The sequence below is a fragment of the Antedon bifida genome, chromosome 2 (genome assembly GCF_963402885.1).
Source record: "Antedon bifida chromosome 2, ecAntBifi1.1, whole genome shotgun sequence".
Taxonomy (NCBI): domain Eukaryota; kingdom Metazoa; phylum Echinodermata; class Crinoidea; order Comatulida; family Antedonidae; genus Antedon; species Antedon bifida.
The window spans coordinates 28346018-28372324 of record NC_136227.1 but is presented as its reverse complement, the minus strand read 5'-3'; the positions used below and the strand labels follow the sequence as shown (position 1 = coordinate 28372324).

Sequence of the window (26307 nt, the reverse complement as noted above, 5' to 3'; positions counted from 1 at the left end):
TCACAATAAATAAATAAGATATTTTAGCATATTAAAAAAAAAGTAAAGAAATTTAGTGCTTAATTTACATATTGGTCAGTGATCAAGGCCTTAGTCAGTGAGCCATTCAGTTGGAAACATGATTTAAGATAATAGATTATAGATAATAAAATAAGGTGGATTGGACGGCCTACACATCTAGCAGTTTACCTTACGTCAGTGAGTAGTTTCAAACGTTAGTAGTTTATGCAGGTTGTCCTGTTGACTCAAACTGAGCAATCAGGTAAACATCTATGATTACCAAAGAAAATTTCAACTTACAAAATTTGCGTAGTCAAAATTCTGCTTCACTTGTTTGTATCGTCTGAAGTAGTTTTGAATGATAACAGCTGCCTCAAGCTCTTGTTGTTTCTGTCGCTGTCGACCCTGAGGACGAAGAATCCAGAGTAAGAAACCATGCATTATATGACTTAGAATGAAAAAAACAAACAAAATACCACACTATTTGTATAACCAGGGAAGAGTGAAATTACTAATTTCACTTTGTCCTGGTATAACATATGTATATATCTATACCCCTTTAACACTGCCTGGCAAAACTCTGGAGTTTACACAAACCGGGGAACGGGTGTATAACTGTGTGTGTAAAGTCAAGAGTTTTGCAAGGGGATGTGAAAGGGGTATCAGTTACCTGATACTGTCGGAATGCATTTTGTATGACCAAGGCTGCCTTATACAGTTCAAGTTGCTCATGGTCTAAAAAAAAAAATGTATATATATTAGTAATACTTCTACAAGTACTATTTAAAGCGTTGGCTACAGTTTGACAACAAAATTGTGATGTGCCCAAACATGTTAGTAATATGAAATCATCATGTCCATATATGGGCACATCGCATTTTTTTGTCACATCAAGTTTGATAGTGTAGACAGAGCTTCAGAATTGTATTTATGACTCATAACTAATTAACACAATATAGTAATAATAATAGATATTTACCTGATAAAGTGAGAAGAGAAAAGCTCTGTACTGTTCCACCAATAAAGTCTCTCAAACCAGAAGGTGGTGAAGGTTCATCAAACGACAGCTCTGATTGGCTAAGGAGGCACGAATCAGTGCTTGCTGGTGAACCAATACTTGCGTAACTAAAAAAAAATGAATTGAAAATAAAGTACTATACACTCTTAAAATTATAACATGGGGTCTGATTTTACTAGTTCAGACAAGGTAAATCCATGGTTATTGCAATCCAAGAATAATCCCACTTTTTTTACTACATTTCGTAGACAGATAATCCAGACAAATTCCATAGCATTATACGAGGTCAAGAGAATGCACCCTAAGCATGACCCTAGATCCACCTCTGTACTGGAAAATGTTATTTCAATTTTGTTTAAATAATCTTTTAGCATTTACTTACGCATGGCTCTGATCCATAGGTGTACCTACTCCATGTGAACAAGCATCATTACGCATTGATGTTGAATGTTCTGGAAGATTGACTTTGATCCTGTCTGGAAGAGCATCTATGATCTGCTCAGCTATCGACAAGTATTGTTCCTTGAAAAAAGAAAACAAATCATACAAAATTAATCACAATTTTGATCAGATGTTTAGCCTTCTCTGATGTACTGTATACTCACTAGTCTGGCAGTCGTACCAGACCATCAAGATTACACTGTATTGTACTTTGAATACGACCCAAACTAAACAAACTTACTTTTTCAAATCCTAGGTCACTTGAAGATGATGATCCAAATGGTGGTAGAAAACCTCCTGGTAGACAAGAGTGGTCACCATTAGAATGTCCATCAGCTTCTCCCATCTGCATTGGTGAATCCCTTCCATCGCCAAAGAAACGTTGTATATTGTCCCTTGTGGTGTCTACATTACAGCTTAAGAAATTCTCTGGGCACATTCCAGCTAAGAAGTGCGCATTGGCACTCTCTTGTTCATTTAAAAAGCCCTGACCTAAACTACCTCCTGGACTGGTGGAACTTAGGGGTGATCCTGTTCCAGACAGAAATGAACTTGGGACGGATGCAGGGCTACTTAGACCTTGTGACAACGGTGTGAAAGACCTTGCAGAAAGACATCCAGAAGATGGTGATGAGGACTCAAATGTCATTGGAGAATTATCGCAATTCTGGGAATCAGAAGCTGCCGGTGAAGAGACCGACACCACTGGTGGACAACTGATCTTGGTGGTTGAGGTTGTTGGTTGCTGCCATTGATGTTGTAGTTGCTCAATGTTATGCACCAATGATGCATGACCTCGTGACCTGGCCAACTGTAGAGGTAGACGACCTAGACTGTCTGGTACTGTTAAACACTGTTGGTTCCAATGGTACAGAAGCACGGCAGCATGTGTATGTCCAAGAGCACAAGACCACATCTAAAACAAGAAGGAATTCAATGCACAATTAATTAATATAATTACAGCTAAAATAAACAAGCCATTAGTTTGGCTGCCATTCTGGTGGGCATATAATTACTGGGAGCGCAGTGCTGTATGATAAGAGCTTAGTAAAAGCTATCTTGGCTTCTATACTTACCATTGATGTACATGAGTTGTCATCTACAATTATAGGATCAGCTTCCAATTCCATAATCACATTCGGTTTGCTTTTCCTACATTAATTAAAAATAATTAAATATTACAAAAACATTATTATTATTATTATTATTATATAAATAATAGGTGGTCACCATAACTGTTTGGTAACACAGTTACTAGCTGAAACTGAACACCTTAATTGGCCTGATTTACCTCCAATTATGAAGTGTTACTATCAGTCTGCTATAGCCAAGTGCTGCTGCAAGATGAAGCAGTGTCATGCCACGCCAAAATGGCGACAGCTTCAGTTGTACATTGTCCTGCTGTGAGGTGCATGCCATTAGCTTCTCACACACTGTAATCACTCTATCCTCAAAATTCATTGATGTGTTTCGTTGTGAACCACCATTCTACAAAATCAAAATATAATGTTAACTTTCAGGTCTAGTCATGGAATTCCCATTCTAAGATATTGCCAAAATAGAATGCTTATAAAGAAGCTCTGGGGTGTGTAACCGGTTGTGACGCTGTCAAGTTGAGCTACTGTACAGATTGTGTTTACTCACCATCGTCTTTATTGAGTACAAGGGTTAAGCAGTCATTACTATCATATTCACTCACCATTGCCTATTAGATTTTTTTTTTGGCTGATCAACTTAGCCTAAGACACTCAGATCTGTTATATTTTAAACTTACATTTCCACCAGCAACTTGTTGGGTATGTCCCAAGTCCCTGTTTCCACCTAATCGCTTCTCGATTTGTTCAAGGCGATCTAAAATAGCCATCTTAAACTCATTTTCTACATAAAATGAAAAGAAAGAAATATATAAAAATACTTCTAGGCTGCTCAAAACAATTGTTTTTTTCCAGAAAGTTTCTTCAGAATTAAAAGCATAATAATATATTGTATATTGTATTTTTTTCTGCCCAACTTTTGTTACTGTTCTTCACTTATTTCTAGGAGCCTAAGCATAAAGTTAAACTTATTTAGGCTTCCTTCCACACATACTAATTACTATGTTTGTTGTTACAGTATGTTATAACTGTCTTCTGGAAAACTTCAGAAGATGGTTGAAGCTAAATTATATTCTGTACTAAGATATTCTCAAATTTACCTAATTTACTTTTAGAAACTCTTGAAAAAAAAATTCTTGTCGACAGTTATTTTTACACAACCTGCCTGAACCAATAAATTCAATAATAATTTACCATCTAATGACAACCAGTCTTGTTGTATACTTGGTTGGGGCATAGCCCTAGCTTTGTATTCAAACAAAACTGCACGGGATACAGGCATACTGTTATGTGTAACACGCATGACGACCACGCCAGCAATGTGAGCTAAAATAAATATTTACAAAAGTTTATACAATTATTATACACAAACAAGCTAAAGAGCTATAATTGTAAAAGGTTCAGTCAATCAATTGGTATAGTTGTACAATGTGCCTTTTAAAAAGAGAAAGATCTCGAAAATTGCACAACATGTACCTATTATAAATAAAGCAGAATACTAACCTGGACAAAAACATCGAAGAACTCCCGTTTGTATCAATGTGGCTGGCACTACAAACTCATCAAATAGACATGTAAACACACCGCTTTGATTATTCCATGGACCAGTTACAAGAATTTTAACTCCTCCCTAAAATTAAAATGTTATACAAACTGTATTATGGAAAATGTATTTAACAATAATAAGGTAAAGGAAGAATTAGATTCAGAAATATATATATATTATTGACAAAATATGCTTACCTCTGGGTATGACCAGCCAGGGGAAAAGTCTGTTATTTCAACTAAATTCATATTTGCACCCATTTCTGAAGTTAACGATGTGTCGACTGAACTTACACACATTGCAGTCTGAGATACAGTAGAGTTTGCAAGATTAGTACTAGAATTGTGACTAGATGGAGAGTTTGTAAATGCTATGCTGTTTTGAGGCATGTGGGTCAGAGAGTTATGCTTATCAAAACTGATGTCTTGAGCAATTCGACTGAGAGAATTCTGTTTATCAGAGGTTATGTCATCATCACTGGTTGAAATGTTATCAAATAGGTCAAATGTGTCCAGATCAAGTTCTGGTGAACTAAGCAAATTAATTGGAGTCGAGGATGTTGTGTTACAAGTACTATTAGTATGACCTTGTGAAGAGGTCATCAACGGAGAGCTGGTTGCCGTAGGAGATGTATAAGTAGATTGTGGGGCAATTGGTTTGTTCAACAAACCAATACTATTGCTTTGGTAGCACTGATTTGATTGGTTGACTGTATGTCCATCAATGAATGATTGGTTGTTCTGCGCTTGTGCCAAAGACTTTTCTAGTTGATTCACAATATTTGCGCCAGGCAGTTGTGTCGGATCACTCAACTGTTGGGATGGTATCTCAAACTGATTCTGATTCAAAAGAAACTGTGCTAATCCAAGTTGGGTGTTAATTAACTGGTTTGTGCCTGCAAAACCTCTATTTTGGTGGTTGAAGGAAAACTGGTTCTGACCAGTCTGTTGTGGATTACACTGGTTGTTTCTGGAATTCATGGACATAAATTGGTCAGTTTGACATGTCTTCTGGTTTGACACCGATTCCGACAGGCCAGAATTCATTTGAATTGTCTGAGAAGGAACTTCAAATTGATTAGGTTGGACCATATCAAGGTGGTTTAATCGAGGTTGTATAAGACACGGCTGTACATTGCTCTGCAAAATAAAACTACTTTGTGGTTGATTTAATGATGGCACACTCTGTTGCAATTGCTGAAAATTATTAAATGGATTTTGAAAGCCAGACAGATCTTGTTGTTTCTGTTCTAGAAAGTGATTGTGCATGTTTAGTACTCTTGATGAATCTTCCTGCCTTGACATTAAAGAATTTGATTGTAATTGGTTTGTTAATGAGGGTTGATTAATAACACCATTATCTGATCTTAAATGTGGCCTCTGCTGTGATGTCTGCTGAAGTCCAGCTTGGTATACCACGTTCCCCGTTGTCATACTAGAGGAAGCTGGTGCGCTCTGGCGGATTTCTGGATTTGGAGGAATATTGTGAAAAGTCATGCTTCTAATTGCCTGGTGGGAATTGACTGCCTGGTGGGAATTGACTGTCTGGTGGGCATTAACTGTTCGTTGGGCATTGATTGTCTGTTGGGCATTTACAGTCGTTTGGGCACTTGTGTTCTGCTGACCATTCTGTTGAGTATTTATTGTTTGTTGGGTATTTATAACATGTTGTGCGTTTACAGTCTGCTGTGTGATTGTAGATGGTTGGATATAACTGGTTTGTTGAGCATTTATTATCTGTTGTCCGTTCAAAGTTTGTTGAGCATTCATTGCCCGCTGGGTCTCCAGCATTCGCTGGGTAGTTATAGCCTGTTGGGTATTTGAAATATGTTGTGTAATATCCTGTGAATTTGTTGTTGGATGAACATGTATTGTCTGCCGACTTTCCATCTGATCAGAAGTTTGAGCAGGCTCTCCATTGTTTTTAACAGGTTTCGCTATGTTCTGGAGATGTTTTGCTAAATCAGTTGGCACTTTTACAACGTTCTGGTAGTTTTTCGGTTGATCTTGGAACCTATTTTTACAGGTGTGTAACGTTGGATCATTGTCGACCATTTCCTTGAGTTCTTGCGACACTTCTGCAGTGATCCTTGGTGGTTCAATCCTAACCTTTGATTCACAAACAACATTTTCATTGTCATCCGAAGACTGTTGTTTCTGGGTTTTGGAGAAATCGGGTGCAGGTGGCTTATTTGTCGGAACCAAACTGTCAGAATCTTCTGTCACCGGTTGGCTGTTACATGCAACTAAAATCAAGTTATTACCCTGAACAGTTGATTGGTCGATGGTCAAAACCTGTCGATTGTCATGGTTAACCTCTTCACCTGTCTGGTTTATGATCTTGAGTATCGTAGGTCCTGAATGTCCACCAGCAATGTGGTATGGTATAACTTGATAAGCTGTTTGAGATCCTGTTAATAGAAAAAAAATAGATTTCACACACTTTAATCAAATTAAATTTTCTTATGTGGACACATAGAGATATTACATGAGGGTAAAATAGAGACATGTCCATAAGAAGTAGGTAAACTCATTTTAATTTGAATGTTCATATTTTGTCTGTAAGACATTCTCTCTGTCCACTGATTAAGTTGAAGAGCTCTTACCAGATGGTCCTGACATCTGCTGATCAATCCTTGGTAAGAGCATTCTAAGAGGTCTTGCAATGTCCTGTTGATCTTCAACCTTCTCTTTTGACAGCATTTCGTTCTTCTGCTGTGTTAAATAGTAATGCACAATGGCCTCAGCTACATCAGATCCCTGTAAGATAAATCAATATCAATTTGGTCACCTTTTGTTAATTATTAACTTACACACCTAAATCATTTTGCCATTGGCTTCAGGCATCAAAGTACCCAAACATCCTGTTAGGTAACTTCCTCTTTTGAAAGATGCACTGGGTTCTTTTTTTAAGTACATATATGCAAGATATGTACACTTGACCTCCTTAAGACTTGTTCTACTACCAAAACCATTGCTTTTTCTTTTATGTTAGTATATTATTGTTGTCAACTTTGTTTTCTTGTTTTATCTCTTTTTTATGTATGAATATGAAAATTAAAATATAAAAAAAAACCCCAAAAAAATTTGAGTGTCGATATTATGGTTGGTTGGCTTCCTTAATCACTTAATTCCAACATAAACAACCAAATATTAAAGGGCCTAAAATATTCAGAGCGAAGTGAAAAAAATTTTGAAACTAATCTAACACTAGAGAAGACACCAAATATGAATAACTAAACTAATGCGAATCTATATTGAAACTAAAAATAAATATCTGTTTCTGTAACATATTACAGTTACTGTAAACTCATACTTAATACCTAAAATAAACAAGTATAATATTTGCTATGTTGCACACATGTTATAAAATAACATTATGGCCATATGTTTTATTATATAAAAAATGTAAATATCTATCTAAACTGCATGCATAATGTATATACTTCTATAGTTAATGGTAAGCGTGTATGTTTAAACAGACATGTTCCTACTTAATCTTATAAAACCATTATCACTGTCTTGGTAAAAACATTAAATTTTAAAAGCTAACAATACAACGATAATGTCTTTTCATATAACATTATTTATAGGTAATGATGCACTACTGGCTTTGATCATAAACACATTCAGTGTCAATTTCTTTCAATACATTTCATAGACAAGAAACATTTCTTACAACACACTGATAAATACAACCATTTAAACGTAATAATTTAATCAACATAAATGACCAGATATTTAAATTTGTCCATTTCGAGTTGACCAAATTTGTATTTATTTTCAATCTTTCGACAATCGGAAACAAAAAAGTTGAACGGAGCTGTCGAGGTAAAGCAAAAGTTTAAAAAACAAACAAACGTCAACAATACATATAAACAAACAAAATTCAATACAACAAAACATAAAATGGCATAGGCCTAGGTGTTTATCGTCTTTTCTAATCATTTATATCTGTTTTTTCTTGGTAATTTTCTGTATTTGACAGATAAAATTTTAAAATGATTGCAGTTCATTTTAGAATAATTATTGTAATAAATGTTTTGTAAACTCTGAAGATTAATCCTAACTAACAAATGGAGTAGATTTATCATTAGGTGGTATTCTTTCTGCATTTATGAATATTGAATGCACTAAACGCATTAGGTGATAGCTAGGTGTTTTAAGATTCTATGGAATAATACTATAATACTATCACCTAAAAAACTGCTGTGAAATTAATATAATGGATGGAGTATCAGTTTGATATTAAACAATTTTTAGTATATATTTATAGCTAATTGTATTTGAATTATGAATAATGAAAGTGTTTTAACCAATTAGATGCTACTTAAGGTGTTAACAGCGTAGGATAAAAACACCTAAAAATGTGCTGTGTACTTTATATGGCGGATTAAATACACCAGTCTGTAATCATCAATTTGTTATTACCAATACCAGATATTTATGTTTATTTTACAATGGACCTCTTAGATGTTATTTTTGTATGTATAGAAGATAAAATAAACTACTAAACTGGACCCCTTAGTTGTTATTACCATATTAGGAAAATCGACAGCAACATAATACATTCTATTTTACAAATTGTATATTATAATTTGACATCTTTTCATACAACTGTTCATTCTACAAACTGAAATAAATTAGGGAGTGAAATAAGAAAAACTGTATGACACAGATGCATGAGTTGAACCTAGAATACATGGATTACACGGTGGCATCCTTCCATCTTACCACTTCACATGACCCGACTTTCTTTTTCTTTCATCAGAATCATACTGTAGCAACATGTGAGGTACTTAAGTTTATGAATAAATTATAGTGTAATGAATAATTCATTATTTTGGAATGTGCTCATACCCACTTTATCAGTATCATAGCAATATAATACATGGTGTGATAGGTACATTAAAATGTTTATGAATAAATTATAGTATTTATGAATAATTAATGATCTTGGAATGTGCTTATACCCACTTCATCAGTATCATAACAACATGTGCAAGATACTTTAAAGTTTATGAATAAATTATAGTATTTATGAATAGTTCATGAATTTGGAATGTGCACTATACTCATTTTATCAGTATCATAGAAATATAATACATGGCATGAGGGGTATTAAGGTCTATGAATAAATTATAGTATTTATGAATAGTTCATGAATTTGGAATAGTATCATAGCAACATGATGAGTAAAGTACTTATAGTTTATGAATAAATTATAATTATGAATAATTCATGATTTTGGAATGCACTTATCAGTATGATAAATGATTTGTACAAAATAATCCATTTATATTTGTGGGTTTTACAAGTTCATCAGTAATGAAGTTTGTATAATATTAATTTTTATTTTTTGTAATTTTTTCTTATTGTATTATAGTAATTATAATAATAATACGAATTTGTAATGCGCCAATTCCAGCAGTAAGTGATCAAAGGGTGAGAGAGAAAAGAAAAATATGTCACAAAATATGCGTGCTGATGATATAAAACGCATGTTCAATGAAGTTATTATAAAGTCGTAATATTAGTATGGTTACATATTTACATTCAAGAAAAAATTGTCATTATTAATATTCATGAATATACTTACAGAATATTCCTTGTTGCCGTTGTTTACTTTCATCTGAGAACCAACAACTGAAAGAGAATTAAAACTCCAAATTTATTCATTTTTAATGGTTTACAATGAATATTTTATTTGTTTATAGTGTATTATCATAATTACACAGTAATTACTATGAATTTTAATTTAAAGGCATAAACATATTTTCGAATAATAATTTCTTGCTATTTGCTTTGAAAAACGACTGCTTGGTACTGTAGGAGTCATTTGGCTACAACTCTCTCCGCCTAGGTGTAAACATGGGTACCTGGTATTACAGTTGGCCAAGACACAACTTAATTACTAGCTGCATTATGGGAGTATGTTTATACTTGTTGATCCGGGTTAACAGTATGTACAGCGCTTAAAGTTTTCACAACATTAGGCGCTTTATAAATCTATGAATTCATTATTATTAAAAATCTTAATTTTAAAATCTTATTAAAAAAAAATCTAAAAACATACACATTGGTGTTATTTGTTGAAGCAGTTCCTCTCGTGTCCATGTCTTTCCATCGAGCGTCAATGGTAATGTTGTCGGCATCCAACGACCAAGGTGAATAGCGCCACCTTTAGAGTCATCTACTGGCATATTAAGATAATGCACTAAAACCATGTCTGGGTTCTACGAGAAAGTGAACAATTTAACTTATTTACATTTTACAAACAATAAGAACACCAACCAAAATTTAAAAAAAAAATTGTTTCTATAAAATGAAACTGGTACTATAATAATTGCAGGAACGAAATATATTAGGACATGTCACTGACAGAAAGCAAAAGGAAGGATGATTTCTGGGCTGGTGTTCTTGAAATCATGGGTTCGATCACTTTTGCCAGATTCTCACATACAGTATATATTTAGGATGTATATCATTAAGATACATTTTTTTATAATAGTAATACTGGATATTTTTTGGATTATACTGGATATTTTATATCTGTATAATACTAATTCTAAAATGTTTTTTTATATACTCTCCTTCTCCCCACAACGGCCAGTGTTTGTTTACACTTTTGGTATCCTGCCAGCCTATGTGCCTAGGGAGAGTACTGTGTTAATCTTTTTTTATTTTACTGGGTTTTTTGCTGCAAAATATATGAAGTGACAAACTACATAATACACTCAAAGTTGGTACAGAAAAAGAACAATAATAGAAAAAGTTTACCTGCAACAGCCAGTAGCATCTTCTATGGAATGTTGGAATAATGGCAGAATGAACATAGCACCCATACAGGCACTGAAAGAAACAAAAAACAAATTATGTAATAATGAATTTATATCTTGCTCCAATTAAAATCTTCTGAATTGAAAATTGATAATCCTATGACATGATAGCATGAATGAATTATGAAACAATACTGATTTAACAAATGTTTTATAAAAATTCACCATTATTATTATTATTATTATTATTATTATTTTCCCCCTAATAATGTGAAAAAAAGTTGAAAAAAATAAAAGCTTAATAATGATAGTATCACATATTTGCAATAAAGTTTGTTGATAATAAAGAAGAATGCATCAAAAAGCAATTGTTTTGTAGATAATCAAAATGTTGCAAATGTCATGAGGCATTGAACGTAGGTAGACAAATCAGACAACAGTTCTTTGCTCAGACCCAAAAGGCCTTCCAGAGTGTTTAATTTTAGCACAACACCCACTGACTCAATAGCAGCTTTTTAATAACCTCCAAGCACTTTAAAAGCTAGTAGGTAGACCGATATGAATGATTTTCCATGAAAAAGTTGGACTTAATCACAAACTTTTAAATCTGTTAAATTTTCCAAAATGAGGACCAAAAAAACTAATTTTCCAGGGACAAAGGACCCAAGGGGGAGATCCAAGGGAAAGATCCAGGAGGCAGATCCAGAGGTAGATTCAAGGGACGGATCCAGGAGGCAGATCCAAAGGTGGATCCAATGGACGGATCCAGAGGGCGGAATTTCAGGAGTCAGAGCTTCAGGAGTGCGCTTCTTCTTTTAACAGCTAAAATGAATTATGAATTTATATTTTTGACAGTATTTTGACAATATTAATGTTAGCGTTCCCATTATAAAAATATTGGATCATCCCCTAGGAGCATACAGTACTCTATTTAAATCTGGTTCTTCCATTTAATTCAATTTATTTGGGCAAAGTTGTGAAATTTTTCTTGAATTTTATCTTACTGTACCTGTACTTGCCGTAGGTTAAAATAAAACAAAACCATAAAAAAGTAGATATACTGTACAAACACATGATAAATAAATTACTGTATTTTTAACATAAAATGGTTAGGCCCTACTCTACTTCACATTAATGAGTTCACACTACCTGCACTGTATAAAAAATTAAATATCTATAAAAATCGAAGAGTATTCATACAGACAAAACAACACTGAGTGGCAGCAATGATTCAATGTGGCTTAATAATTATTATGGCGTATAATTCACTTCCAGATGAAATGCTACCAAAGCATCATTCCAAACAACTTATTGATTTTTATAATGTACTTTCAACTTTAAGGAGAATGTAATCAATCAACTGACTGTACTGTATGTTATAATGTGTATTTTACAATTCAGAAGGCTAATTTAATATAACATTTTAAATTCAAATTACTTTTGATTTTCAATTTAATAATAAATCATCAGAACAAGAAATACTAGTCTAGTAGGAAGGAGGGGTTACCGTGCACCCCCATGATGTATTTTTTTAATGTACATTTTTGTAATCCTGAATATATACAATTAACATTTTTTGATGTTCCCAAGACGAAATATTGTCCCATGGGGTTTTTTGGGGGCCATTTTGGTGGCCATCTTGGATTTATCAAAATCCTAAATATAGACGGTACTTGACAAAGAGTGATCATAGAGGCCTGATTTTGTCGTGAGGTAATTTCCCGATTGATCGTAATCAAAACGGTACTGGGTTTGGTCTACTAGCGTTCCTGCTCCCAACCAGTACATCCATTCATAGAAGCCTTAATGAAGTAAGCCTACCTGGTGGTGGCCATAGAACGGTCCCGAGATAACGACTATACTTCGGCTTTAGTCGATAGAAGATTGAAAAAATGGTTAGAGATAGAGTATACGATGTTTGATTATGTGTAGATGTGTGATTTGTTCTTTTATTCAAATGATGTTCTGTATAAGAAACGGAGATAGTAGTTGGGTATAATGATTTTTTATATCAATTAATTAAATTATCATAGATTGTATATTATACGATAGGCCTAAATATTATTTAATACATATTTGATATATTATTATTATTATTATTATATTAATAAAAAGATATTTGTTAGTATACATTTAAAAAATATAGATATAAGGAAGAAAAGCAAAGAGATTATGGAGCGGCTGTAAAAATTTTAGGCGATCTTGTCAAAGGTCAAGCGCCTCCAGCCTGCCACGTTTCGATATTCAATATTACATAGGAAAGTGCATATATTAAACAATATAAGACCAAAATCAAACCTCTATGACCACTGGTTGTCAAGACATAGAACGAATATAAAAATAGTATAAATTATTAAGTATTATTAAGTGATATTTCCCGCCAAATTTCAAAAATATGTTTCATTAAAGCTTATATAAATATGGATATTCTGAACAAAAATAAACAAAAATAGAATCTTTATGACCAAGGGTTACCGAGATATGACCCTCAGGTGAAAACAAGGTCAAAGGTCAAAAAGTGGCATTTCCGGCCATTTTGAACGAAAACTTTTTATTATAGTACATAGAAATGTGCATATTCTGAACAAATTAAGACCAAAATCAAACCTCTATGACCACTGGTTGTCAAGATATAGAACGAATACAAAAATAGTCAAAATTATTGTGAAAATCGTCGTGCAATAATGTCAAAGGTCAAAAGTGATATTTCCCGCCAAATTTTAAAAATATGTTTCATTAAAGCTAATATAAATATGGATATTCTGAATAATTTATGACAAAAATAAAATCTTTATGACCAGGGGTTACCGAGATATGACCCTTATGTAAAAACAAGGTCAAAGGTCAAAAGTGGCATTTCCGGCCATTTTGAACGAAAACTTTTCATTATAGTACATATAAATGTGCATATTCTGAACAATTTAAGACCAAAATCAGACCTCTATGATAACTTTTTGTCAAGTACCGTCTATATTTAGGATTTTGATAAATCCAAGATGGCCACCAAAATGGCCCCCAAAAAACCCCATGGGACAATATTTCGTCTTGGGAACATCAAAAAATGTTAATTGTATATATTCAGGATTACAAAAATGTACATTAAAAAAATACATCATGGGGGTGCACGGTAACCCCTCCTTCCTACCCTACTATACAGTATCCAATAATTATTGTGGATTTTAAAAAAAATTGGAATAGTTTTAAAACAAATGCTATTAAAATATCTAATATTATTTACATGTAATTTTGTCTCTTTTAAAGGCCAGGTGCGGGCAAAAAATTTCTATTGATCATACATTCCAATAATTATCGATCTATAGTTTCCCCTATGTTTCATAATTTTTGGGATTTTATTTGTGTTACACAAGCTTGTTGAAAATAAGCACTTTCTTATCAGTGGGGGGATAGTTCAAATTACACAGTAAAATCTCTATTCGTTTGTACACACATTTTGTAAATAGAGAGGCATTTTAAAAAGCTATGAAATATAAAAGGTGTGGTAAAAAATTTTATCAGATGACTAAATATAGGTAATATAACTTGAATATTACATTTCTGATATTTTTATTCAACTTCCGATTTTTATTTTCATGCTATAGCAAAAATTATCCACCGTATATCCACCATCTTTTTTCACCATCTAGGGAGTCACCAGACATGTTATTACATTAGGTTAACTACCTAACTACTGAAAAAAAGTCTTTCTGGTTTTTATGGAAGAATTTTGCCAAATTTTGTATTTGACCATATTAAGGGAAATTCATGTTTTTTCGTCTTGATTTCTGTGACAAATATTTGGTTTATGTACAATTAAAAAAATATTATATTTAAAATTCATGCCTGTACCTGAGCTTTAAGAACAAACTTAATTATGCAAGAAAAATTATAATTTAATAAATCATCAGAACAAGAAATATAGTACAATAATTATTGTGAATTTTTTTAAAAATTGGAATAGTTTTAAAACAAACGCTATTAAAATATCTAATATTATTTACATGTAATTTTGTCTCTTTTAAGAACAAACTTATTATAATCTAAAAAAATCAGACCAATGCTCTATGCTTCTGATGAAAAATCCTGAAAATATATATATATTTGATCTGCTTATTCCACAGATTTTCGTTGAATAAAAAAACATTTTAAAATGTCTTTGTAATGGATGAAGCATCACTAAAGTCATGAAATTTAAAATAAATCCTTTATGATGTTCAGTTAAGAATACTAAAACATCTCATTTGTACAAATTTGTGTATAGATTTTTTTGTACAATCTGCACAGAAGATTTTAAATTGTTTTTTCTTTTCTATTCATTCAACACATCAGTCCATGTACTTAAATTGCAGTCTGTTTGTCAAGAAAAGACAGGAATAATAATGATATTGTCCAAATCCATTTGTAATCGATCACATACTAAAATGGTACTAAACGAAAACAAATATCTTTATTTCTACAGTGTTGATATCAGACAGACACAAACATGACTGAAATCCTCCGTTGTGGCATGGTTGACATATTTCACATATATTATTAAAACTATAATTATTCATATTATTCTACCTGGATTTCAATAAATAATTTGTTAACCTACATATGACAGATATATTTCCTGCATCTAATCAAATAGTCACAAAAGAATGCAAAAATTGCAAAAATATTTTACAAAAAATATTTTTAATTTTATTTTGGTGATAAAAAATATGTTGAAATAAAGTGGGTCACCTATTCCCGACCTATATTGTAAATCCAAATCCAAACAATATAAAAGAACAAGTAGTAGTTTTGAAAATGTAGTAGTATTGTACATCTTAAATTAATTCAATTGTATTTTTATTAGTATCAAATCTATGTTTTAATATTATGCTCCTGATCAGTGTGTTCAAGCCAGGATTTAAAGTTAGGTTTCCACAAAATGGCCAAAAATGTTCATGAGCTAAGCTAGTTACTGTACGTATCACTTCAACTGCTGGTATCAAGGTTTAATAGGCCACTTCAGGGAAAATGGAGCTCGTTCGTACCCTCAAACCTCCCTGGCTTCATGCTTTACTAGTCCCTGCACAAATTATTGAAGCCCAAGTTGCGTCAGGGTGCTTACCTCAACACCTAGAACTTTCAGCTTCATGTGATCTTCTCGTGTAGTCTTGCCATCCTTACGCTTCTTCCAGATGTAACCATCCTTCCGGTGTTTTACTTTCTTACGGTTGAACAAAAACAAGCAACCGCTGTGTGGTCTGCATAAAAAATAATTGAAAAAGAAAGTTGAATCATAGTCATTTTTAACTAATCATTTAAGATAAAGATATTATACAAAAAAAGAATAGAAACATTTAAAAAAAACAAGGATGTACTACAAAATGAGTTTGTTGTAGTACTGACAGTAATAGTATCTCAAAGGACTATAAAAGATTAGCATACGTGACTTGTTTCAAAATGTATACATTTTTCTAGTGCTCGTGCATTTGTATCATTACTCAAATAACACTGATGCATAAGGAATACATTTCTACTTAAGTATGAAATCAAACCTTCTTTTCATTCTTTTCTCTCAAAATGAAAAAATAGAAAATTAAGTAGCCACATGCTTGGCATACGGAAGACATGATTCCAAAAGAAAGGTACACTTGGAAATGAAAACGAGTATAGTCTCCTCCAACCTGTAGATCAAACTTTAATTTCAATGATATTCAGGGCACACACATTTGAGAGCAAAGCATTATAGTATAGGCCTAATTCGAACAAGACATTGAACAATTATAAAAAAAAAACAATTTTGAATTTAATACACAACATTGGAAAGACACTTTGCTCTCATATTTAATTATTCAGACAGGCCATTCATTACTGTATACAAAATAACCTCAATGCTTTAATTAATAATTTAACCAATGCAATTTAAAACTGCATTAAATTTTAATGATCATTACTATTAAAAAGTATATTTCATTTTAAATGTCAAGCCTTTCATAAACTGTCTATTTGTGCACGATAATTAAAAACAAACTACTATTAGTATTACAGTAGTAGGTAAGATTAAGAATACAGATTTACATACTATAGCTTAAAAGGTACATTTTGTTTGTACATCATTTGAGACCCTATTCAAGTCAAGTCAAGTAAATGTATTGTCATTTGTAAACATAAAAAAAAATTTACATTGAAATGAATTTGAATGGTTTCGGCTAACAGAGAACATCCCAAATAATGGAGACTTTTTCATGAAAGAAACAAACATGACAGCTATTACTTCTATTTAGGGGACACACCTACTTTATAACTTAGAAGACACCTTTTGGGTCCAGAAGGTGTTTTTTACTATCAGTTTAATACCTGTTATGTTGACCCCTGAACCCAGTTTTTTAAAGATCATTCCGCCCACCACACACTATAATATCATCATTAATGTCTCCATGTGATTCCCTATAGTGTACAGTGTATTAATTAACCAGTACCAGTATGTTTAAATGAATAATCATAACTGAACAAAAACAACATTTGAAAATATACAGTAAGTAAAATAAATAAGTTTAATTACATATTGATATTTAAAAAATCATAATTTTCTATAAAAAATGAAGATAATAATGTTACAAGCAATTCATAATACAGGATGACTTAAAAACAGTATTAAATTATACTGACCCACTTGAGACAGCCCACGACAGGATTAAATGGCACAAAATATTAGAACGCGCTATATCTAACGGCGATGAAGCGATGTTGATGAAATTGATAAATAACAAACAATGTGTATGAAAATAGAATAAAATACAGATAACATTAACTGTAGTACTGCACTACAGTAATTACAATTTTGGAAATCTAACAGTTACTGTATACCATAAAACAAAGATCCCTGGAAGAAGCCCGGATTTTTAAAAGAAACCCTACCAAGAGTCCTAAAAAAATAATAAGCCCATGGGCTTTGTTTCAAGGTTTTACGATATAACTGTGGAACATGGTTGCAGTAAACAAATGAAGCAGTCAATTATAACTATAACAAAATTGAATTTTATTACTAGTACAATCTATTCTAAACTATTTTTACACTGTGGGAGATGTTTTCATCTTTACACACTAAATCAGCATTTATATTTAGGATTACTTTTTTTTTTCTAAACCTTTGCACGCATATTCAGAGTACAGTATAACATAATTTCTTTCAAAAGACATATTTACACCTTGAATTAATATGGATTTCATAATATTAATGGAACAACAAAATACATCTATACAAGAATCTCCATTGTAAAGTTTGATGAAGAAAAATTAAAATAATATCCCCAAGTTGCTCCTAAAGAAATAATATATTTGCCGAATGCATGTATTAAGATTATGCCAATGACCATTGACTTGTTTAAGATGATGATGGTTGCCATAGCAACTATTCAAGCATTTGAAATACATGTAATAACGGTTTGGTTGATGTATTATGCGCATTATATACTGTAGAATGCAAATTCATAGAAATCTCAATGATGCTTGCATTGCACCAACAATGGCAATAAAAACAAGACACGAGCACATAAAATGTTGAATGTTGAAGAAACAGAGCTTGTAAATGATTGGAGCAATTATTAAATGGAACATTATTTTCAATAAGACTAAAGAGACCTTATATATAATAATATAAACATAGTAGTATAAATAGTATAACAGAATTCTAATTTCAAACAAATTATTATACAGTACTGTACATATGTTTGTTTTTTAAATGAATTTTTACGCTAATTTATATTGTAAATACATACGAATTTAGAAAAAAAACATTGGTTTGAATTAAGTTTTATAACTTTGAATAAAAAATCAAATCATATTGTTAGAAATTCCTTGGTATGCCTATAGCATGTTTGAAACATACTGTGACATTATATTATCCATATTATGCAATAATATTGGGATTTCGTTTTGGGATGTATATTTTAAATACAATAAAATTCACATAAATAAATTAGCATCTACCTCTTTCTGTTTATTATCAGAACCGTATTTGGTCAATTTTAACTTTCGTCATTTATATTTAACTAACCGTCTACAAACGAAAGCTCACTAAATATCTCAATTCTAAAAGAAAGACTATACTGTATATCAACTTGTTGGAAACAGTAACACTAACACTCAGATAGTTGCATGTCCTATTCTCCAGTACATTGTACTGTATAAACTCAAGCAGGATAGACAGTACAGTCGGTAGCTTATACAGTACAGTAACTCCCTTTTTTATGAATTTATTTACCTCCGCCAAGGAGGTATATGTAATCGGTAGCGTGTGTTTGTTTGTTTGTTTGTTAGCAGGATTACTCAAAAGGTAAAATTTACAAGATCTTTACCAAAATGAATATACAGATAGATATGTGGTCAAGAACCATTCCATTAAATGTTGGGACCATTTGGGACCATGGTCCCAATTCTGGACCACTTTTTTAGTATACTGTTCAGACCTGCTAGTGTTAAAAGATAGGACAGAATTTTCCAAAAGCAGGCGAGCAGTCTTAAAGTAACAAGTAAACTGAAATTGCATTTTCTCGAGAACTACTTGTCCAAAAAACTTCATTTTTGTACAAGAGGCAAGAGTTATAATTTGTGATTTGTAATTTTAAAACATAATTTGATTTAATGTGCAAGTTTTTTGATGCGAGTAGTTTAAAAAACCTATTTCTTTTCAAATTCACTTGTTTGATTTTCGCGTTGCTGTTCTATTGTTAGTCAACTGAAGCTATTGTTAATTGAAAGGCTTGTTACATAACCATTACACCAAACTTGCATACACATGCTTGTAGTGAAATTAGCCTAAATCACAAACAGCATTAGACACACACAAATGTATATATATTTCTTTTTTACCGGAGAAATCTTATGTAGGAGAATTTTACAGTAGGCGGAGGTATGCACTCTCGGAGTGGCTTTCTAGTTTTTTATACAGAAGATAAATTCTGTATTGATTTTACTCTAACTGTATGTCACAATTACATTGTCTATCATAACTGATCGTTTTATTATAAACTACACTACTACTACTATAACTAATGATACATTGATAGTGTGCACCTGCTGTGTAGTTTTAAATATTTGTAACACAGATACAGTAATGTTATTACAGGAAGTACCAATGAGATGCAAGAATATGACTTGTGGAAAAGAATTTAGCTTTCGAGCGAGGTGTCCTATAAAAATTCTTTATTCTGACTGAAGCAAAGGTATACCTACAGACATGGTTTTAAACTGTTGCTCCCATAAAATATCCATTGTCCAGTGCCATGGACAAATAGAGATTATCTATTACCTTAATGTTATTACAGGAAGTACAGTACCAATGAGATGCAAGAATATGACTTGTGAAAAAGAATGAGTTCGAGCGAGGTGTCCTATAAAACTCTATATTCTACTACAGACATGGTTTTAAACTGTTGCTCCCATAAGATATCCATTGTCCAGTGCCATGGACAAATAGAGATTATCTATTACCTTAATGTTATTACAGGAAGTACAGTACCAATGAGATGCAAGAATATGACTTGTGAAAAAGAATGAGTTCGAGCAAGATGTCCTATAAAAACTCTATATTCTACTACAGACATGGTTTTAAACTGTTGCTCCCATAAGATATCCTTTGTCCAGTGCTATGGACAAATAGAGATTATCTATTATTACCTTATCTTATAGCACAGTTTTCGATTCAACATTTTTTTTCACACACTCAGCAACATGAGGATGCGGACCACGACTGTAGCAATATAGCTGCATGGTCACATGGCGCCTTGTGAAAACGATAAGTAGCGATTAACAAATATAAGATTATCATGGGTTGCACTGTATTTTTAAGCAGCATTTTTAATACATAGTCATGTACAGTAGCTCCTATAAGGCACCTGGGTTTAGCCAGTGAGCGCTAATATCTGTTAAGCCACTGGCTTTACAAACAAAAAAGAAGCCATAAAATATGCAAAGTACCGAAACAAACAGATGACAGTAAGTACGGTAGTATAAATAAAATGCAAGAAAAGCTTGCTAATAATGTTATGGTCATTATAAACCAAAAGTGACGGAATGGTTAAAATTATAATAAGGTAGAATGTACATTGCTATACAACAAATTCTACTAAAACAATAAAGACATGGTTTAAATTAACACCACGCCCATTCACAAAATATTATCTGTGTAAATATCAGGCTACATAAAACCAGAAGAAGAACAGAGTTAAATGCAATTGATTATATTTCTGATCTGTTCATTCATGCTTCTCTGCACATGTCAATAGAAATTATCACTCAATTAATAAGCCAAATTACAGTCATACACCTGAATTCTTGTTGTTGAATTTATGTAACACACTTTAAATTACTTCTATTGACATACTACTATCTAATCAATACAGATTCAAGTATAAGCTCACCTTGAAGCATTTAAGCCCATCCCACATTTGGAGTAATTACTTTTAAATAGGATGGTTAATGATGTTCCAATATCAATAGTTTCTATTAATTATAATTCTAAAGAAATCTTAATATTCATTCTTGAAAAACAGAATTATCTTTTAAATTAAACATACAAAATATTTGAAAAAATTTCCTTTTTTTTTACATTTTTTATTTTAGGAAAATTCCCAAGGATAACCATGACAATGCATAACCATACATGGCAATCCTATTTTATGTGATAAACGCATAAAAGAAGATCTACATCAAAAAAGTTTTTGGGAGTGGAGTTCTGAAAAATCCCGATACTGTATCTGACAGGTTTTTAAACCTGGACCCAAACATCTTACCCACCAAGCTACAAAGTCACTGGCTCACTGTATCGACAAAAAAATTGCAATCTTAAATTGTAATTCAACATATCTTTATTTATCTCTCATGGGACAATACTTAATAATGAATAGTATGATTAAAAAGAATATTGTTGGTTTGAATTAAGATTGAATTGTGTCTCTCAAGGATAACGTTAATACAATGAGAAATTCACATTCAACAATTATCATCATCAACAAAACCAAGGACAAAAATCTTCTTCTATAAGTATTACCAACGAAATAAACTACGACGATAACGACAATAAGCAAATTAACATTTATTTATTCTTGAAAATGTGTAGACTCCGTTCAAAATCAATGTTACAATTTTTTCCATGTTAATGTGTAAGATTAAAAATGTAAGTTTTGTAGAATTTCGTCTGTTTTTGTCAAAATCCTGAATTAGATATCATTAGATTTATTGTGCCTTTTCTAAGTTTAATTATATTGTCCATGAATTAGTTAACACTGCTGCCAATCTATAGATTAGATTTTACTATTACTATATTAGGCTTTTCTTTTGTTATTTATTATACGTGTGTGTTTATACTGTATTATATCTATTTTCATCCTGTAACTGGTGTGTACACTGTTGGATGTGAAAGAATAAAATACACAAACAGCGACTATTTTCAGATACTATTTAAGGAAAATGCTTCTTCGTTTTAACCACTGATATATTATGTTTCTGTTAGAATAACATAACGTCAAACCAGTTCTTCTAACCTAGTTAATTTATATTCTTATCACAAACAAATCAATGTGTTTTTCTTACTGACTGAGTTTTTAGTATGTGATCATCTTATGTAAAGTAATATCTTTTTTCGACCATGAGTCATGGCTGTTTGAAAAAGTAGAAATTTGTTCTTATGTCAAAAAGATTTAATTGTATTGTCCCCAAAAAACATTAAAAATGAAGATTAATAAAATCAGACTTTGAATAGGCAATTTTGTAGTTTTGTTTTAATCAAGTTATTCACTTGCTTGGAAAAAAATGATTTCACTTAATATATAACCAAAAACCCATTGTCTGACAGACAATTTGACTATTTTTTGCTTTAAATTAAAAATTTGTTCAGCTATATAAACTGTACAATAACTCTTTTTCGATCAATTTTTGGTCAAAGTGAATAACTATTATTTATTAATAATTATGTGAAATTAAAATGGCATATTCATCAAAAACATTTTATTTTTTCAGGGGACAATATATCTTATTTCAATCCAAATTTTGGTTAAAGTTAATAACTATTAAGACATTAAAACAGCATTATTCAAAACAAAAAAATGTAAACAAATATTTTTTCAGGGGGAAATATCTTTAAATCAGAATATTCTATTGAATAAATCATCGATAAATTATGCGGCAATGAAAGCCTAAGAAACTCATAAGAAGTAAATGGCTTAAGGGAGAAATTTATCATAATCAATAAGGGCTCTTTAGGCTACAGTTTGGCTGGGCTTAGAGACTCTACAGTCAAAGCCAACTAATATATCAATATTTTGTCGCTGTACTGGTAAATACTTTGGTCGTAGATTTATACAGTATAAGTAAACACATTTAACGAAATAACTAAATCACCGGTAGGCTATATTATTTGAGTGAAATGTTAAGGTTTATATTTTAAATTAAATTAGCTTTTTAAAATGTAAAGTAACAACCAAAGTGACTATTTAATTAAGGCAAATAATGTTGAAATATTTTTTTAAATAAGCAAAAAAAATGAATATTCAAGTATTTTAGTAGAAGACACAGACAATGTTGATGTTGCCAGAACAAATGTAATGTAGTAGTATTCAATTCAACATTTATTGCTGACATTTCAGTTAATGAAAATGTGAAAAGGACAGACTATAATATCGCATTAAGGAACGCCTAATAGAGAATGAATAGAAGATACAGTATACTCAAGTAAAATATAAATGCAGTATGTAGTAAGTAAGTAATTGCAGGTTAGAAAGAGGAACAAGAATAATATAGCTTTGAAATGTGAAAGAATTGTTTACTGAAAATTTGAAATAGCATGGAGAAAATAAATTATTCACAACAATTTTGGAATTAATCAATAACAATGAAAAACAAGGGTTTTATTTAAAATAATAAATGACACAAATAAAAATGGCAAAATTATGGATTTTTTTTTTTTTTTTTTGGAAACTTCATACTGTAACTAGCAATACTATATTTTGAAAATGGCAGTATAGTAGCCTGATGCTGAAGAAGCTAGCATGTACAGTAGATGGAATAATAAATTGAAAATCTAACCACTGTTTTCAAAGACCATACAAAAATGTGGTTGTACTAAAACAAATTAAAGCAAAAATCGTAATAGTAATTAGCCAGTAGTTAATAGATTATATTGCAGTGTTTTATGAAGGAAGTTATGTACTGTACAGATGGAGAACAATAAATAGGGTATCACCTTTTATAACTGCACTGAACTAGTTTAAAATACATTCAGAGAAAATTGAAAAAGTACATGATGTAAAACATGATCGATATATGGAATGACATTTACCGTACCCCAGAACATCACTCAATACAACATGCACAACATGAAACTTGATTCGTCATATTTACAAGCCTCCGCATGTTGCATGTCATGGATATCTATTTACATTGTGCATAACCAGCAAGAATTCATTTTAAAATGCGGATGATATGATGATACCCCCAGTAGGGTTGATCTTATCTTTAATTAAGTGTAATGAGAAAGAGGTCAAGGAGATTGGTGTGTTACTAGTGATTGTTTCAATAATGATTCTAAGGTTAAAGCATACGGAGAAACTAGTATTATTTCATAATGTAGATACTTTAGTGGTGGGTAAATCCCCTCTCTAAATCCAGGCACCTGTGTTAAGCTCTGTCTACATTATCAAACTTTATGTGACAAAATGTGATGTGCTCATATATGGACATGATCATGTCATATCACAGACAGAGTTTAACTAGTAATTGTCAAGTGAAAAAGCATACGGAGAAACTAGTATTATTTCATATCATATTCATAGATACTTTAGGGGTAGGTAAAGGTTGGGAAAGAGTGGCTTCCTAAATCCCCTCTCTAAATCCAGGCACCTGTGTTAAGGTCTGTCTACACTATCAAACTTTATGCAACAAAAAATGTGATGTGCCCATATAGACACAATGATGTCATATGACTACCATATTTGGGCATATCACTACCATATTTGAGCACATCACACTTTTTTTTGTCAAACTAGTTTTATAGTGTAGACAGAGCATAACTAGTGATTGCTTCAATAATGATCCTTGGGTTTAAGCATACAGAGAAGCTAGTATTATTTCATAAATGTAGATACTTTAAGTGTTGTTGTTGTCTAAAGGTTGGGAAAGACCAGCTTTCTAATCCCCTTTCTAAATCCAGGCATCTGTGTTAAGTCTGATACTATGTGAAAATGTGTTTAAACTAGAAAGAAGATTTTTTATATTCTAACACTAACAGCCAAAAATGAGTTAAGTTTATGAGAAAGTCGACCACGTACTGCAATAAATAAAGTGATAAAAAAGATCTTAGTGCAGATCTGTTTCATGTAATACATGAGACAACTGGTAGGTAGGAAAAGATACTGAATTTTTACAAGCCCATAAGGTATTGACTTGCCCAGATTCATTTCAGTAGATAGTATGCCTCGCTAGTATGAAATTGAGATCTGAGTGATGAAATGTGTTGTCAATATCAACATACAGTAGAGATGAAAAGCAATGTAGAGCAACGCATTATTAATTTCATGACAAGTTGATTATCTATCCGACTTTTCACACATTGATCAGTCATTATAAGATTATGCATCACACTTTAAAATTAAGAAGAAATGAAGATAATATTAAAGAAGAATCGAAGCACCCATTTCATTTGGGATGTGTAACATAAAACCAAAGTTTATTTATCCATCAACCCTTCAGGGGTTCGAACTAATAACAAATTATATCATAATACTAAATATGAAATTTGACTCTCAGAATTATGAAATAGGAAATTATTCACGAATAATGCATACACTCTGCTGATGTACAGTATTCTCGGTGAATATTTTTATTCAAGGCAAGCAATTAAAATCAGAAATGAACAATGATTAATATTATTATTATATAATAAATATAATAATACATTAAAATTAAATTTAATTAAAATGTTTAATTCAACTACTGTAAGCCCAACAAAGTATTCATTCATTTATTCAGCCAAATACTGTACAAATTACGGAGAGAGAGGCTATATTGTCGGTTTATCCAGGTAAGCAGGCAAGAAATAGACAACTTCAATCAAAACAAACATTTATTGTCTTCATTTGATGGTTAGGATTAAAGAAATGAATTGAAATACAAACTATGGTACAATAGCATAGTAGTGTATATATTTCAATCAAAGATGATTTTCTTGATGGATCAGTCAGTGAGAAGAACATGGGAAAACTGAGCAAAACATTTCACAGACTTTCAGAATAATAAAGAGTGACATGCAGTAGTCAAAACCACTTTAACAAATCACATGGCTTGACGTTTTCTCCTTGGGTATGAAGGCTGAATATACAGTAAGAAATTAGAACTGTTTATTCATAACAGCAAATAAATATCCAATATTCTTGGTTCACGGTGCATGATATCATGTGATGCAGTA

The 26307-nt window shown here is 31.8% G+C and overlaps 1 protein-coding gene across 2 annotated transcripts in view; it reads right to left on the bottom strand.

Moving 5' to 3' along the window:
• Positions 1–26307, bottom strand: part of LOC144858922 (calmodulin-binding transcription activator 2-like) — a 41161-nt gene that overhangs the window by 5433 nt on the left and 9421 nt on the right. Inside the window, exons 4-19 of one of the 2 annotated variants that reach the window (XM_078715071.1) lie at positions 15973–16108; positions 10879–10950; positions 10175–10334; positions 9698–9744; positions 6705–6858; positions 4297–6509; positions 4057–4183; positions 3748–3879; positions 3234–3337; positions 2751–2947; positions 2536–2611; positions 1701–2375; positions 1401–1540; positions 980–1125; positions 671–735; positions 301–405 (exon numbers count right to left, since the gene is read on the bottom strand). In XM_078715071.1, coding sequence (XP_078571197.1) covers positions 301–405; positions 671–735; positions 980–1125; positions 1401–1540; positions 1701–2375; positions 2536–2611; positions 2751–2947; positions 3234–3337; positions 3748–3879; positions 4057–4183; positions 4297–6509; positions 6705–6858; positions 9698–9744; positions 10175–10334; positions 10879–10950; positions 15973–16108 — 4549 coding nt within the window. The remainder of the gene's footprint in view (positions 1–300; positions 406–670; positions 736–979; positions 1126–1400; positions 1541–1700; positions 2376–2535; positions 2612–2750; positions 2948–3233; positions 3338–3747; positions 3880–4056; positions 4184–4296; positions 6510–6704; positions 6859–9697; positions 9745–10174; positions 10335–10878; positions 10951–15972; positions 16109–26307) is intronic. The other variant, XM_078715072.1, reaches the window with a different exon arrangement.